Source organism: Anastrepha obliqua, chromosome 3 (genome assembly GCF_027943255.1).
Source record: "Anastrepha obliqua isolate idAnaObli1 chromosome 3, idAnaObli1_1.0, whole genome shotgun sequence".
Classification (NCBI taxonomy): domain Eukaryota; kingdom Metazoa; phylum Arthropoda; class Insecta; order Diptera; family Tephritidae; genus Anastrepha; species Anastrepha obliqua.
This window is the reverse complement of record NC_072894.1, coordinates 128757147-128775616: the sequence shown is the minus strand read 5'-3', so window position 1 is coordinate 128775616 and position 18470 is coordinate 128757147. Positions and strand designations below refer to the sequence as shown.

Sequence of the window (18470 nt, the reverse complement as noted above, 5' to 3'; positions counted from 1 at the left end):
TTTGTTGTTGCGGCAATAATTGAATTTTTATCTATTGTTAAGTGGTGATCAAAATAAAAATACGGAAACTAAATATCTGTAGCCCATTAAAATCGCTTAAATCATATTTTGCTACATTCGTAGCACCAAACAAAAGATGCACAGAAAAGCTCTCTCTAATTTATTTTCAAGTTACTTCCATGTGTGTAGACATACCGAACATACACTCATTTGCACTTGCCAACTCATTTCCCAGTTTGCTGCTTTACGAAGCACATACACATGCACGATGACTGATATGTAAGCCCGCAGAGGAAACTAGGTACTGTAGCTAATATTGATTCATCATTAACATGGCCTTAACATTAGAATGTTGCGTTAACATTTTCGCGTGCTGCAACATTATGAGCACCTAGTGATTTTCGTACTACGAAAATGTGATTTTTATACATCGAGTTGCACAACCTGGTACCCCAAACAAACAGACTTGTCTGTAAAACGCAACGAAGTATATTGGTATGCACTGACTGCTAAGTAGCAGAAAGTGCCGTGAGCCAGAGATATTCAAATTATTTCAAACCAAAACCATTATGTTGAAACTTATGTTAAAAAGTTATCTATGCTATTCCAAAGGAACTTTGCTAAAGAAATAAAGGTTAAATTCCAAAAATTTCTTTCAATGTAAGTTCGAGTTCGCTATTTCTCGGACCCAAGTAGTTAAAGTTACAGTCAGCTGGCCTATCAGTCGAGACGATAATGGGATGGTCTAATGCAAGACATAGCATGGGTAACGAGTTGTTAAGTCAAGCGAGCTATTGCAGTGACCCACTGTCTTAGTGGGACCTCGTTTATTATGCTAAAATCGTCTATGTGCTCGGCCGAAATGTATCCCTACGACTATTTGGAAGATTTAAATGCGCGTTGGAGTCACCAACCAGCAGTCGGTTTTCACCTATGATAAGCGCACCAATATTAGTTTGATATCCTGGCGGGGAGCGAAGTTTCCTATGTTAACTCTGCCGTTGTAGCCTCGTTTTAGAGATGGCAGCACCAAATGGGGCAATTTGATCACTTATCTAATCTCTTGCGGTGCACAGGCCAGAACACCTCTAAAGATGGCACCAGGCACAGCTAGAATTGTACTTGACTGAGTCAAGTTCCGAGGTACTCTGGTCGACACACAGAGCAGACAATATTGGGGACCAATATTAGTGGGTTGTACCTGGTTGCTCCTCACGCAGAAACTGGAACGGGAAAGTGGTTGGGGGTATGGGATAAAGGTTGGGAGTGTTGCTGCTATAGTTACGTCTGGGGAGCCGTAGAGGCTCCGCTATTTAAGAGAAGCATCTCCACATTGCGCGAAGTAGAGATCGTGGTAATTGAGGGCACCTGATAGCGAGAGCAACATGTGGCCACAAATCCTGTGGTCCCAACAATAAGTCTTAAGGTCTGAGCTGGTCTTCAGATGGCACCACCCGAAATCACTGATTGCATTCTGAAGTTGAGTTCGGCAAACGCAGCAGATATAAGCTTTGGGCTCAGGATTATACTTCGATGGAAGCCCTCAGAAGAAGTGTTTGGTGCAACCTTGCTGCACAGAGCAGCTCCAGTGACAATGCTTGAGGAGTGACGTTCAGCACGCTTAGTAGAGCTAGTTTACAGGGAGCTATTGGTCGGGAAATATCAGACTCATTCCGATACGAAGAACCGACCGCCATGAGCATGTCTATCTAATTTCTTCGTCTAGTTTCGCCCTAAATCTATACTAATATTATAAAGAGGAAAACTTTGTTTGTTTGTTTGTTACGAATAGGCTCAAAAACTACTGGACCGATTTTAAAAATTCTTTCACCATTCGAAAGCTACATCATCCACGAGTAACATGGATCATATTTTATTTTGGAAATAGGGCTCGAGATATAGGTCAAAACGTGGACCCGGGTAACCTTCGGATGTGTATGTACAATATGGGTATCAAATGGAAGCTGTCCAGAGTATCTTTCATGCCGCTCCGTGACTAGGGTCTCGAGATAGAGACCAAAACGTGGACCCTAGAATGTGTTTGTACAATATGGATATCTAATTGAAGCTGTTGGTGAATGCTTTAGTACAGAGTATTTTTCATGCCGCTCCGTGACTGGGGTCTCGAGATATAGGTCAAAACGTGGACCCGGGTAACCTTTGGTTGTGTATGTACAATATGGGTATCAAATGAAAGCTGTTGATAAGTGCTTTAATACGGGGTAATTTTCATACCTATTGATGACTAGGGTCTGGAAATATATGCCAAAACGTGGACCCGCCGTGTCTTTGAACCGAATTAAACCAAACTTACACACATTGTTAAGGAGGTATTGAAGATGGTTTCCGTATAGTATGGATACCTATTGGTAGATAGGGTCTCGCGATATAGGTCAAAACGTGGACCCGGGTAACCTTCGGATGTGTATGTACAATATGGGTATCAAATGGAAGCTGTTGGTGAATGCTTTAGTTCAGAGTATTTCCATCCGCTCCGTGACTAGGGTCTCGAGATAGAGACCAAAACGTGGACCCTAGAATGTGTTTGTACAATATGGATATCAAATGAAAGCTGTTGATAAGTGCTTTAATACGGAATAATTTTCATACCTATTGATGACTAGGGTCTCGAAATATATGCCAAAACGTGGACCCGCCGTGACTTTGCACCGAATTAAACCAAACTTACACACATTGTTAAGTAGGTATTGAAGATGGTTTCCGTATAGTATGGATACCTATTGGTAGATAGGGTCTCGAGATATAGGTCAAAACGTGGACCCGGGTAACCTTCGGATGTGTATGTACAATATGGGTATCAAATGAAAGCTGTTGATAAGTGCTTTAATACGGGGTAATTTTCATACCTATTGATGACTAGGGTCTGGAAATATATGCCAAAACGTGGACCCGCCGTGTCTTTGCACCGAATTAAACCAACCTTACACACATTGTTAAGGAGGTATTGAAGGTGGTTTCCGTATAGTATGGAAACCTATTGGTAGATAGGGTCTCGAGATATAGGTCAAAACGTGGACCCGGGTAACCTTCGGATGTGTATGTACAATATGGGTATCAAATGGAAGCTGTTGGTGAATGCTTTAGTTCAGAGTATTTCCATCCGCTCCGTGACTAGGGTCTCGAGATATAGACCAAAACGTGGACCCTAGAATGTGTTTGTACAATATGGATATCAAATGAAAGCTATTGATAAGTGCTTTAATACGGGGTAATTTTCATACCTATTGATGACTAGGGTCTCGAAATATATGCCAAAACGTGGACCCGCCGTGTCTTTGCACCGAATTAAACCAAACTTACGCACATTGTTAAGTAAGTATTGAAAATGGGTTTCGTAAAGTTTGGTTGTAATTCGGAGCACTGGCAACGGGTACAGCGTTCTTTTGAGCCAGCCATAATGTCGCTTACTTTTTTAACGCTTGGGGCAGAACTGAACTGTCAAATTGACAGTGTGAGTTACAATGTGTCAATATTTCTTTCTGATTTGGATGCCATAAGGAAAAAGCGTAAGTGCAACATGTAAAAATTGTTTGTGAATTTTTTTGGAGTGGATTTTGGAACAGTGAATAATTTCTTACGAAATTTGAGAATTTAATGTGAAATCCGAATGAAATTATGTGTTCGTGGAAAAAACAATTTTTTTCGTTTTTTTTTTTTTGAAAAATATAAATGGATAATGGTTAAAAAAGCTCCAATGCTTAATAAAACATATAAATTGAAACGAAAAATTCATGGATGATCAGGAAAAAGACGGTTGTTTCTTAGTTATTCATTTGCGTTGATTTGAAATTTAAAAACAATCTTCTTTTTTCCTGATTTTCAATTTGTATTTTATATTTACTCAAAAACAAATAGAAAAACAAAAAATATTGTTTATGCCAAAGCGATTGAATAAAGAATAAAGAAATAAATAATATGAAAACCATATACATATTTTCTGTTCTAAACCATATCTATTCTATTTTAGTGTGCCCAGCGAAGGGGGCGGGGTTTGCTAGTGTACAATAAAAACACAGGCGAACAAGAAATTTTACAAGAAACTAGACTTTCAAAAATGTGTTTGACGTATTGAATCGAAATTGCTTTGGAGGCTCAGGTTTCCGATGCTTTAAACTGAAGTTAGAAACTTAAACTACAAAACTTCTTTTTTCGGATGCTGTTTAATTTGTTAAAATACCACTTTTATTTGTCCTGATAAAATACTGGTTGACTGTTTGATGTATTAATAGATTTTTCAATTTTAAAAATTTCAGTGTTTTTAATATGCAATCTCGACGGAAAAAAGATGGATTCCGATCCTTCATAGAAGTATATGAAAAATAGTTTTCCTTAATTTTTTTTTTTGATAGTGTATTATATAAGGTTGTCAAAAAAGTCTTGCGGTATTTTTATTGAATTTTCAATTGTTCATAAAATTGGTTATAATAATGCGATTTAAGTCAAATATGCGCCGTTTTGTTCGATGACGAGTTCCCAAAGAGATGCCCACTTCATAATGCCCCTCTTATAGAAGCTCGCTTCCCTATTGTCAAAAAACTTGGAGAGCCAATTTTCACAGGACTCTCTTGTGGACAACTTCCGACTACCAAGCTCCTTCGCCATGGACAGAAATAGGTGGTAATCACTTCGTGCGAGATCTGGACTATACGGTGGATGCAAAAGAACCTCCCATCCGAGCTCCCGGATCTTCTGGCGCGTCACCAAAGATGTGTGTGGCCAGGCGTTGTCCTGATGGAAGACAATTCGGCCTCTGTTGATCAAAGATGGCCTCTTCTGCATGAGTGCTGCATTCAAGCGGTCCAGTTGTTGGCAGTACAGGTCCGAATTGAGCGTTTGGCCATAGGGGAGCAGCTCATAGTGGATGATTCCCTGCCAATCCCACCAAACACACAGAAGAACCTTCCTGGCCGTCAATCCAGGCTTGGCCACCGTCTGGGCAGCTTCACCGCTTTTCGACCACGACCGTTTGCGCTTCACGTTGTCGTAAGTGACCCACTTTTCATCGCCAGTCACCATCCGCTTCAAAAACGGGTCGATTTTGTTGCGATTCAGAAGCGATTCGCGTGCATCCATACGGGCAAAAATGTTTTTTTGCGTCAAGTCGTGTGGAACCCATACATCGAGCTTCTTTTTGAATCCAAGCTTCTTCAAATGGTTTATAACGGTTTGATAACTCATGCCCAGCTCTTGGCCAATGCTACGGCTGCTACTATGCCGGTCTCTTTCGATCAATTCAGCGATTTTATCGCAATTTTTGACGACAAGCCTTCCGGACCGTGGCGCATCTTCGATCACCTCTGCACCAGAACGAAAACGTTGAAACCATCGTTGTGCGGTGGAAATGGAAACTGTATCGGGTCCAAAAACTGCACAAATTTTATTGGCAGCATGAGTTGCATTTTTGCCTTTGTCGTAGTAGTACTGTAAAATATGCCGTATTTTCTCTTTATTTTGCTCCATGTTTGCGACGCTATAACTCACGAACGACTAAAAGCAAACAACAATTAATCAAACACGTGTAAGCACGTGAAAAGAGCTTTCCAAAAAGCTCTAGCTTGAACCGATGCGACGAATACAACTAGAATTACGCGCTTGCAAAGACAAGCTTGCCGAAATACCGCAAGACTTTTTGGCCAACCTTATATGTAATTGACTTTTAATTGAATTATTCCAATAAAGTAATATAAAAAATATATTAAAAATATAAAAAAATAAAAAGTATAATATAATAAAAATTGCTTCTTTTTTAGTATTTCAATTAATACCGCAGTACTGAGTTCAGTGCTTCAAGCAAGCATAAAATACAAAAAAATTACTTACATGTCCACACGAATGGAGAAAATAAAGGGTGATCAATTTAGAGGCATCGGTTTTAAATTGAAATAAAACAAGGAAAAATTCTAATCGATTGAGCATTCTTTATTATTTTTGTGTAGAACCATGTATGACACTTTAATTTTTAAAGAGAAATCCTTTCAAAAGTTGGTCGCAACTGCACCATAATTCGGCCATCCGTAAACACCAATTTTGAATGACTCGCCGGAGGACTTCGGCCAGTATGCCGTGAATAGCTTAAGTATTGTTGACTTCAAATGCCTCAATCGAAGCTAGTTTATCCGCAAAGCTTTTCGACTTTAAATACCCTCACAAATGATGTCAAACGATCTTGGTGGCCAATCCACTGGTCCGAGACAAGAGATAAATTGCTCACCCAAACGACGATCGACGACGCAGTGAATCCATTGTTTCAGAGGCTCTATGGCTGTATGGCAAGTAGCGCAGTGTTGTTGGAGGCAAATGTTGCGGAGATCACGGGCTCCAGTTTCCGGCATAATAAAGTAGTTTGACATGGCACGATAACGTTATTCATTCACATTCGTTAGCTATTCACTGTTACATTGACGCCAGCCTCGCCTTTGAAGAAATATGGGCCGATGATTCCTCCAGCCCATAGGCCGCACCAAACCGTTTTTTTCAATGGATGTAGTGACTGTTATTGAATAGCTTCGAGTTGTTCTTCAGACCAAATACGGCAATTTCGCTTATTGACGTAGCCATTAAACAAAAAAGGGCCTCATCGCTGAAAAAATTCGGGAGATTCGGGCGCGATGAAGACTTTTCACAGATCGTCGATTTTCGTAATATAATTATATTAGTTAAGGGGTCAGTCTACTTTGGAGACTCGAAAAAAAGGCTATATTCGTGATTTTTTTTTTGAGAAAACTATAAATGATAGTAATATAAAATTTGTTTGATTTATTAAATAAAGTCTTAAAATTCAGAAATAAATTTTTTTTTATTCAATTTTATAGTATTTTTAGTAAAAAAATAGCAGTGAAGCGTAACGTCTCAAACATGGGTTGGTGAGGCAGCTCCATCAGAACTCAAGAACGGCTTGTCTGAAACAAAAAAATCAAAATGTTTCAGATTCAGTAAGATACTGGCTACAAAATGACCCTCGGATATTAGGTTTTAATGAAGACAAAAAAAATGGCTGATAAAAATGGGAAATTTTTGATAGAACGGTTTTTTTTTTCGCATATTTAAAAAAAATATATAGTAAAAATTTAAAATTTCAAAACCCCCGAGCGTCAATTTGGTGCAAATTATGTCTAGAATAGGTGATCCAAATTTTATGAAAATCGGTTGATTAGTTTTTGAGATACAGTGGAGCTAGATTTTGAAAACGTTGTTTTGAGAAAAACGCGTTTAAAGTTTTTAATGCACGCTATACGCGCAGGTAGACGAAATGATGTTCAGGTAAAAAAAAAATAGTTAGAGTGCTCGGATTTTCTTAAAATTTTTACACAATATTTCTGGATATATATACTTTCAAATTATGCAAAAAAAAAAAATTGAAAAATTTTAAAGTGACAAAGTAGACTAACCCCTTAAACGATTTGTAAGATTGTTGAGACGTAAGTCTTTCTACGTTGAAATTTTAATGAATACTGAAAAAAATTATGTACCTATTTAGTTTGACAGTAGTCATGCGTGATCGGCCAAAAAAGCCCTATTGGAAAGAGTAGCTCCAATCTGATTACCCTTTATTAGCGCTAATCGGAGGGTTGATGGAAATTAAATATTTCATAAATAATTTTATACCTCCCAGCCAAAATAAAACCACTTTTTTTCGTTTTACAATTTTCATCCGCGTCATAATAATTTATTATGTATGACACCACCGGTTCAAAGAGAGAGATATAATATTGCACAAAATGTCGTTTTTTCGTTCACCGTTTTTGTATAATATTGTATTGTATGCCCTTTAAATACTATGTATTTCATCTTTTAATTACTTATTTTTGTTTATGCTCATTAGATAATTTTCCCACTTACATTGTTGCTTTTTCTCTGAATTCTTTCATAATTATCAACGCTACTTACATTTATTTATTATTCCTATTATTTCATCGAGAGTTTTTTTTACTTTCTCCTGTTTTCATTAACAAAAGAGTTTCTTTCTTTTGCGCCATGCTATTTCAATACGTGTTTCTGCTTTGTTTCTTTGCTGTTCAAGTGTGTGGCTGATATTTTTTAAACATGTTTTTAATATAATTAGTTAGTATTTAAGTGGTAATTGATAAGATTTGTATATTTTCCATATGTATAGAGAAGCTTACAATTAGAGAAAAAAGTGTTCCACATTTTCGTGACTGTCCTTTCATTGCTGCCAAAAACGAATTTATTTCATTTTGTTTTATCTTCTGAAATTTAAATTTTTTCCTTTCTAATTCTATTTATTTGATTTTATCTGTGCGTACACTATGATAATTGTAATTAATATTATTAAACTTATGCATACAGATGCAGCTGACAGATATGTTTTTTTAGCAGTAATTGTTGCTTTTTATAGTGTTGGTAAATGTAGTTTGTTTGCAGTTGTAAATTTAAATTTAATATTTTTTGTTTAGCTTTAAAATATAATTATTATCGTCGGTTGTTTTGTTCGGTATGCATTCTGACTATACATACGAATACGAATATACGAATGTGTATGTGTGTATGTACAAACGTGCAAACACTGCATTTAAACTTTAAACATTTGCAAATATGTTTGTTATTGTGGTAAATAACACGTGCTCTTGTTGTTGTTGGGAAAACAATTGGCTTTAGTTTGTGTTTGCATTTGTTAATTAAACATTTGTCCGAATATGCAATTTAATTGTATAGATTTGAAAAAGAGATATTTTTTACACATTGTAAGTGAATTTTTTTGTGTTTTTTGTTTTTTTTTTTTTTACTTGTTTCTTTCATTTTATTTTTGATTCGAATTTTTAATCACTTCCATGCATTTCTTGTGCGCTTTAATTCAAAATTCACAATTTTAGTCGGATTCATAATTTTTAACTTGCGACTCTAAAACAGTACGCATTTCGCTGCTGCAGATAGTGAAGTAAAAAAGTAGTCTATGCAATTACCTTAAAGTACCATATATATGTGTGTGTATATATGTATGTATTAATTGAGGACATGTTTAGTGCTGAAAATACAGTGATTTACTTATATTACCCCTCTTTCAACTTTTACAAGTATTTATAGCTTTTTTTATTTTATGATTTTGAAGACTGATTTGCGACCACTTCTAAAACAAGGAAGCACACACATCGCTTGCCGCATACGCAATACATAAGTACATAATTACTTATTGTTCCTACTCTGTAATGAAAATACTTTATAATTACATGCACAAGTACTAAATAAATTTGATATATTCCATTCACTCGTCACTGTTTGGTATGAAATTACAAAAATTGTTGCTACGAAATTTCTTTCCTCTTCTATTTGCTTATGGATAAGTTGCCATTCAATTAAATTACATTTAACTTTAATTCAAGTATTTTTTCTCTACCTGACGGCTCAGCTTGAAGTTTCGCCTTCTCTTAGGTAATGGAATGCACCTTCGCTGAGAGGCAATTATGCACCACAAAAACCACCGGCTTGGGGCAACATTCCATGTCGAGCTCCTGTAATGATTGGTTAAAAGAGAAAACAGAAAAAATATATTAAGAAAGGTCTTTAAAATGAAATGGGGCGATTTCTAATAAAGGTTTAATAAAAGTTAATTTTATTATTTTTCATGTTCCATTTCATTAACATTTCATTCATGATAGTCACATCAGAATCGGCTTTTTTGAGCTCATACAAGTGTTTAATAACTAAGGTGTAGTACTCAGCATAAATAAGGATCTGTCCTTATCAATACAAGACCCTATTCAGGCAGCTAACAGAGCATACTTTGGCCATAACAAACTTATGAGGTCTTTATTGATATCAAAGGATCGATGATATGATTGGGCTGATCGCCGAATGAAAGTGCGCGAAGTAACAGAGGTTATAGGTGTGCCGAACGGAACGGCAATTAATATTTTACATTACAAGTTGGCGATGAAAAAATTGTCGGCGGCCGATGGGTGTCACGATTGCTCACGGAAGACAACAAGCGGATGCGGCTGTTAACTTCGAAGCAGTGTTCGCAGCAATTTAAGAAAAATGTGAATTTTGGCGTTCAGATGTCACCGTTGATGAAACCTGGGTTCATTATTGCACACCAGAGACTAAGCAAAAATCAAAATAATGAATTTCTCCCGGTGAATTTGCTCCAAAGAAGGCGAATACAGTCCCATCGGTCGGAAAGTTCCTGGCGACGATTTTTTTGGATGCGAATGACGTTATTCTAATGGATTTTTTAGAAAAAGGAAGAACGATCACTGTACAATACTACAGTGAGTTATTGGACCACTTTCGCAAAAAATTGAAGGAGACATGACCGCATTTGGCGAAAAAGAAGCTGCTGTTTCACCACGATAACGCGTCAGCCCAATCATCCGGAGTTGTTGCTGCTAAACTGCATGAATTCCGTTACGAATTGCTGCCGCACGATTCGTATTCACTCCATGCGACTTTTTCTTGTTCCCTAACATGAAGAAATGGCTCGCGGGAAAAAAATGGAATTCGAACGAGGAAGTCATCGCCGAGACAGAGGCGTATTTTAGAGAGCTCGACCAATCCTATTTTTTGAGGGGTTGAAAAAATGGCCGTCAATGGAAATTGACTGAATAAACTACACTCTCTGTAACTAACGTTATCTGCAGAAACTTGGCCTTATCTATACAAATTTGAAGTATGTCTTTTAACACACTTTTCTTTAATATTTCCTTTATAACACTTTTTTTAAATTAAGCTACCGTCCGCGTTTTCTCTCATTCAACACTTCTTTCTCCACAAAAGCAGATAATTCACCTTCAAGTTCTACTCAAATATATTTAACCTTTCGCATTTTCATAAGCGAAACAGAAGACTGTTTACATATCGCCACGAAATGTTTGTAGTGCAGCAATTAAATAGCTTCAAATTGTGTCAAGACTGAGACGCAATTGACAACAAAATGGTTTATTGAGTTAAGCCAGACAAAAAAGCGAAACGAAATGCAATGGAAATTTCTAGAAATAAAATAAATAATTACAGCTAAATATACATACAGATCTTGGGTAAGTAATGTGGAGCAGCAAAAACTGAAGGCCAAGAAATGTAAGGTGCCAGTGGAAAGCAGTTTAATTACACCTGACATCGTGCCACAAAGTATGTAGCAGCAGCAGCAACACTTGCCACGTCCTTCATTCAGCTACTATTGACAGCAGAAGCAGCAGCAGGTGACGAAGCGCGAGGGGAGAGAAATTGGCGAAAGGCAGACGAGAAACGAAGTGAAGGCTGGCTTAAAATTAATTGCAACGTTAGCAAAGTCGGCCTAGTGGAGAGGCGTGTGAGGGGAAGAGGTGCGTAGCGGTGTGTCGAAGAAAAGAAGCCATTCATTGATTATGACATTGACGAGCACAAAGGTGGGCTATTGGGTGGGCGCAGCCAGGTCACTATGTCATATGCGGCAGCCAGTCAATAAGGCAGATGTGACAAAACACCATCGTCAACCTGCAGATTACCAACACCGCTGCTGAGACTGTGTGTTGTTGGTGATGACAGTTGACAGCACTGCTTACACTTGGCTGGCGTCTGGGGGCACGGGGCGCGTTGTGTGAAATTTTAATTGAAAATTTAATGCGTTTCACTTTGTTGAGCAATGAATGGCGAAAGGCGTTAAATGGAAAAAGGAAATATTGTGGAAGTGAAGAGGATCCAAGAGGAGCGAAGGGCAGTCTGACTGGTGGTGCGGAATGTAAAATTAAGTCGAAGGAAACCGGAGCTAAATGGAATGAATATAATTTAATTTAATTAATATGCATTACCAGAAACTAAAAGAAAAGCCAACCGTTAAGGAAACGTGAAGTCATGTTAAAAAATAAAAAGTTATTAAATGGAAATGATATGATAAACTTAAATTTTAATAAAATCAAAAAAATGTTTACAGATAATTAGATTCACAACATAAAAATAAAATTTTCTGACCACTCACTAGATCTGTATTAGCAAATCTCAAACTTAGCTTATATTATATAAAAGTGGCTTTATTTTATAAACTACAATTCAGAAAAGTACATTTTTCTAGTTTTACTCACAATTTCGCCGTCATCGCCAAAATCCAAATACAACATTCGTATGCCATCATCCGCTGAACCCTTTAATTTGTCGAACGGAAATTGCCACAATTGAGTTTTGGTCTGATTGGGTGGCACAACCACCCCCGCCGCCGCATAGCCGCTGCAGTCGTACAGGCAGAAGCCGCGATTCAAATGCACAACCAATTGACACTGTCTGCCCTGGTAGAGGCAGCGAAACAAGAATTCCCGCTGATAATTGACGGCGTTGTGGGAGCCCTGCACGAGGGCTCGTGCCCACGTGGCCATATCGCGATGCGTCTCCGAGCGCAGCCAGTAGACAAGAACGCCGCGGGTGGTGCCACAGCGCACGCAGAAAACTGTCGTCTGTTGACCCTGCAAAATAATTATGAATTTTAATACAAATATACAAACACTACAAATTTGAGTTTAGTAGCCAAACAAAAATGGATGCACTACTGCTTTGTAAATGATTGAAATTAAAGTGGGATAAATGTAAAGCATTGGATTGATTGCTATAAATTTGTAAATATCATTTAATGTTCATAAGTTTTATGTCATCTGCAGCTAAAGTTTTAATTAGCAACGCAAGTTCCAATTCGACAAAGAACTGACGACGACAAAAAAGGAAAAACCAAGCAGCTATAAATACAACAAAAAGGACGCTCCCACGCCACTCGGTTAACCGTAACGACAATCATTTACATTCGACCAAGGACAACAACAATAAAAAAAGATATTCACAGACATTTCTAAAAAGTGAAAGAGCTATTTTGTGTTCCGTTGACGAACAGGGTTAATCCTCTCAGGTGATAGTCGGCTAGTCTTATCAAATTTTTGACGTCTCAAGCTTTTGAACTAACAGCTGATGCTGCTTAAGTACTACTGTGGGCAAAAAGTAAGATGAATTTGGTTGTAAAATGAAAAATCTTTATTTATTCTTGTAAATCAATTTCATCCCCTTCAAAATAATCCGCTCTCGATGAAATACACTTGTGCCAACGATTTTTCCAATCCCCGAAACATGCCAAATAGTCCATTTCCGGTATAGCCATCAGCACCTTCTTCGATTCAGCTTTTATCTCCTCAATCGACTCGAAACGCGTTCCCCGGAGTGGTCTCTTGAGTTTTGGGAATAGCCAGAAGTCACACGGAGCCAAATCAGGCGAATACGGTGGTTGCGGAACGATATGCGTGGAATTTTTGGCGAAATGGTCACGAAGAACGAGTGCAGTGTGAGACGGTGCATTATCGTGATGCAAAAACCAAGAGTTGTTGGCCCATAATTCTGGTCTTTTTAGACGAATTGCTTCACGTAAACGAAGCATAATGCTCAAATAATATTCCTTATTTACAGTTTGGCCAGATGGAAAGAATTCATAGTGCACCACACCACGAAAATCGAAAAAAACTGTCATCATGACCTTTATTTTTGAACGACTTTGACGTGCTCTTTTCGGTCTGGCCTTGCCTTTAGCACAATATTCGCTTGATTGGTCGGTTGTTTCAGGGTCGTAAGCATAAATCCAAGTCTCATCTCCCGCAATGATGCATTTGAGTTTGTCCTGATAGTCTGAAAGCATTGTTTCACACACATCAACGCGACGACTTTTTTCCAAGAAATTGAGAGTTTTCGGTACCAAATGAAATTTGACTTTTCGTAGGTCCAAATGGTTTTTCAAAATGGTCTTCACAGATCCTTCTGATATTCCGATCATATCAGTAAGGTCTTTAACAGTCAACCGACGATTTTTGAGCACTAACTCCTTCACTTTATTGACGTGTTGGTCATCTGTTGACGTCGATGGTCGTCCGGAGCGCTCCAAGTCATCAACACGTTCTCGACCCTCTTTGTCTTTGTACCACTTATAAACATTTTTCTGCGCCATGGTCGAATCACCAAATGGCTTCTGCAACATGCTAAACGTTTCCGCAGCCGAAATTTCATTCCGCAAACAAAATTTGATGGCACTTCTCTGCTCAATCAAATCAGACATTGTAAAAATCGAAAAATGCTCTCTTGGTCGTTTGGTAAACACAAGCGTAAATATATTACTGATAATGACATTCACATGAAAGTTGGCCCAGATGTTATTAACAGTGCTGCCAACTCATGAAAAAATAACTAGAGCGAAATTTTAGTTCCGCGAAGTTTGACAAATAAATGCCCCTTACTTTTTGCCCACAGTACATCAGGCTTCAATATTAAGGTTAGGACTAAGCTCACAGCCGTCATTTGGCTTGCCGTGAAATGTTGCTAGAAACAACGTTAAATCTATGAGCATCGCCTCAAAAGCAATTGACCAATTTTGGTAGGAAAAGTGTTCTTAAACAAGTTAATGGACGTTTATATAGGCACACAAAAAAATATAAGAAATTTTTCTTCCACTCTTTGCGAAAACAATTCGCTTAAAATGTCATGTTTTCGGAGTATTCGCACTCAAGCATTTCACTCCCAAACGAATTGTCAGGTTTCGCTCAATTTTAAATGAAATGCAGATATTAAATAGGTGTGAAAGAATATTACTGGGATGTTGGGCAGGGCCTCCACGGCGTGAACCGAGTACTGTTTGCTGTGAGGTATACAGGAAATTTCACGCATATTTCACGCCAATGCAATTTGTATGGATTTTGACGACCATTTCATGTGAAGCGCAAACTTAGTGCTATGCTTTAACAAGAAAATACGCCGACAAAATATCTTGCAGCAAATACTTGGCTGTGCCAGCTGTTTCGATGCCGTTATTTTCTACAATTGCACTCCATTGATTTTGAATTTCTCGCGCAGTGGAAAATATGCTTCAGTCTCATTAGAGCAAAAAAGTAAAGTTGAATAAAATATTGAAGCAGTTTACGGCTCCTCCTAAGAATACCCTAAGCTTGCATGCATTTCACTTTCACACCTTGCGTTTTATTGTAATTTAGATGAATCGTATCGCATCTGCAACTTGGGTATAGACCCAGGTTATACTTTCCGGACATTCGCGCACAAATTCAGCACTGCGCAGGAAAGTTTAATGTATTCTTAGGTAGTAAAACCTGCTCGAGGTTTCATGAAGAGGCTAAGTGTTCAGGGTTCTAGAAATTCGCATTGTATACATATCCAAATGCAAGGATTATTTTGTTGAAAAATTTTAATATGCAAGTAAATGTATTTGAAAAGCAATGGAACATTAAATGCAGTTGTCTCCCCTTCTTGTGCCTCCAAGAAATATTGGGTTTTGGACAGGGCTTAGTGCATTGTGTTTTGTGAGCTTTTGTTTAGTTAGTGAAAAACATGGAACCACTTTTAATTAACGAAGACAATAGCGGAAAGTTTTCCTTTTTGCGGTCATCTCTTAAATCCGTTTCATTATATTTATGCACAGCGTATGCTTCTCGCTTAAATTTATCGCATCTGAGAGATCTACTCAAACACTGACCTCGCCCGCTCGCTCTACGTCGCCAAAGGAAAATAAAAATAAAACAACACACATGGCCGTCTGTGAGGGCATAAATTGCAACACTTACATTCAAAGATGAATTATTGCCAGCGCCAGCCAGTCTAGTCGTTGCCAATGCGAAGCTCTCCAACGGGCGTCCCCAGGCTTCCACTGACCAAGGAGCCGACTCGTAAATCCTGCAAAAAGAAAATAAACCGTTACTTATCAAAAGCAAAAGCAATTAAAAAACAACACAAAAGCAAGAACAAAAATAAGAGTATGAGTAAGAGTATTACTTCAAAAGAAGTGTTAAATTGTTGGGCCCCTGAAATTGATCAGAACAAAACATTGTGCAGCGGGAGCGAAAAGGAAAGGCGTTGACTAAAATAAACAAAGAAGCGAGAGTTATGGATGTGTGCAGCGCGAAATAGCGTTACCCAATATGTACGCATGTCTGTATGTTCGGTGGAAGTGGTATACAAAATCGTGGACGAATGGAAGGGTTCGAACGCTAATGGGCTGCTGGCGTGGAAATTTGGTAGCAATTTGGAAAATCTGAGCAAAATTTGTAGCAAAAACAGTTTTAGTAGAAGATAAATGGACGCCGGCACAAAAGAATTGCAACACAAAAACAAAAACAAAACTGAAAACAACACTTACAAGGAAGTGCAAAACCACAATGTGTTCCGGTGGATATGCAGGATGCACAAAGCCAAACAGCGCAAATACGCCCGCAAAAATATTTATACGTACGTGCATGTGAGTGTGTTAGTGTAGGCACACGAATGCGGATCATCGCAACACCAATAAACTTGTAGAATAGTTGAGCGCAAATAAAAAATAATATTTGTACAACGATGGCATAGCAACTACCGCTACCAGAACTTCTTACAACGATTTTCATTGCCCAGCGTCTCTCTGACCTATGCGGCCGCACTCTACTGCACCAGCGTCCGTCCATTCTCAGCGATTTTGGATAATGAAAAAAGCAAAAAGCTCAACACGAAGTGGCAACTAATTCAACGACACAGGCAGCGGCATCCCTGCAGCGAAGTAAACTGGCTCCGAAATGAAACGCTTCTAGCGAGTTGGAAAACATGACTAGTTGCCACTCCAATCTTTGCCTGTGAAGCAATCGCGAATTAATCAGCTCTAAATCGGCTGACAAAATTTCATTTCGGATGTTATTGGTAATTTCGAGGAGATTTCAGCAGTACAAAAACAACATTTGGGACATATGCTAATTTTTCATTGCAGTTTTGTGCGTTGAATTTCCAGATTTCAGTCAGAATTATACAAAATAGCAATAAAACAAACAGATCGCAAGAAAACCAAAAAACGCATTTCATTACTTTCTGCTGCTCTGCCCAATGAACTCTTGTATATTTTCTCAACACTCATATTTGGTAGCCACAACTTGGCTGCACTGTGCGCACTGTAATTGGAAACAGTGAAAAATAAGTAATTTGAAGTAAATATTTTTTTAAGTGGCCCCATTTTGGTCTCCTTTCACCAGTGAAACACTAACCACTCCCCATCTGTTCACATTTCTAGTTGTAGTTAAATAGTAACTCGTCTCACCGCATCGGTTTTCGTCACACTTGTATGCGCGCGTATATCTATATACATACATACACACATACAAGTGTGGCTTATGTGTGAGCTAGCCGGACGTAAAATCTACGGCCAACAAAACTAAAACGGCACATAAAATGACTGTAAGTAAAAACCAGCAGCAATAGTTACAGCAACAACAACAACGCAAAATATTGTTTCACTACAATGCAATGCAAAAAAGTAAGAGAAAGAAGAAGCATATTTTTCGTGCCGCGGGTTGTGAGAGGTTGGACCAAAGTGTGAATTATTGCTCGGGCGTAAATTGCGCGTGGCGATTCTTCAACATTGTTTGCTACATAACATTTGAAAACTGCCATGGCGGCCGGCTTGGCGCTGAGCGACACTTGACCCAGACGAAACATGGGGCCTGAGACCTCAAACTTGATTAATTGATTCGTAAAAACCAAAGTTGCCGTAAATAAAATAATTTTACAATCGAAACTCCCTCAAGAAAGATTTTTTTGAGAACCATTTTTAACATCAGACGTGTTTAGCAATAATGTGCTGCCATATCCGCCACTGCATGAGACAGTTTGCACACCACTGGCGCATAGTCGCTGAGTCTTGTTTTTGTTTGCGAAAGTTGCTCTATACATATATATTTTTTTGGCATTTGCCGTTTGTTTGGAAAGTTTGTGGCTTTTCGCTATTCACTTTATTTATTTAATTGCAAGTTTGTTAGTTTATTTGTTTGTTTGTTTTCTTTTAATTCAATTTGTTTCGGTTGGTTTTCATTTTGATTTATTTATGTAATTGTATTGCGAATTTGTAAAAATTTTTGTTTGCTTTATTTTTTGCAGCATCAGCATTCAGTGAAATACTTGAAATTACTAACTCAAATTGTAGTTTCTAGTTTTTTTAGAGTAGAAAGAACTGGAAAATTTGCACACCAAAAGGAATGCCGACAACAACCAAAAGAATTTTTAATGCATGCGAAGGCAGAAGACTAAACTAATTACACTTACGTTTTTGAGAGAAAATTCTCCTGAAAATTTATTAATATTGAATTTTTTATAAACAAAAGATAAAGTTGAATAAAACTCATATCAATTTAAGCAGTTTTTCTTGCCAAGAGACTACGAAATTTTAAGGGTTACCTTCAAGTTGGATTAAGCAACTGAAGTAGAGAATAACTTCTCAAGTTTGTCACCAGGCCTTTGAACACATTTTCTTCAAAAGTGTTTATTATTTTAAAATTAATTTAAAAATGTATTACATACTGAATTGGTACAATTTCGCCATTCTATCGCCTAGGACTGGCTTGCATGAGCAACTACTTACATGTGTCAGAATAGTGTAACTGTGTTCACTGAGTGGTTGTTGAAAGGCTAATATCATTCTTATGTCAATGTGCCAATGAGCAATGTGTCAATGAGCAATGTCATCGGGCTCTTAAAAT

General features: G+C 37.9%; 1 protein-coding gene across 2 annotated transcripts in view; it reads right to left on the bottom strand.

The window, feature by feature from the left end:
• Positions 1-8010: 8010 nt before the first annotated feature.
• LOC129242283 (beta-1-syntrophin) overlaps positions 8011-18470 on the bottom strand; it is a 134114-nt gene continuing 123654 nt past the window's right edge. For both annotated transcript variants that reach the window (XM_054878848.1, XM_054878849.1), the window contains exons 8-10: positions 15543-15651; positions 12033-12407; positions 8011-9488 (exon numbers count right to left, since the gene is read on the bottom strand). In XM_054878848.1, the coding sequence (XP_054734823.1) occupies positions 9405-9488; positions 12033-12407; positions 15543-15651 (568 nt within the window). In that variant the 3' untranslated portion in view covers positions 8011-9404. The remainder of the gene's footprint in view (positions 9489-12032; positions 12408-15542; positions 15652-18470) is intronic.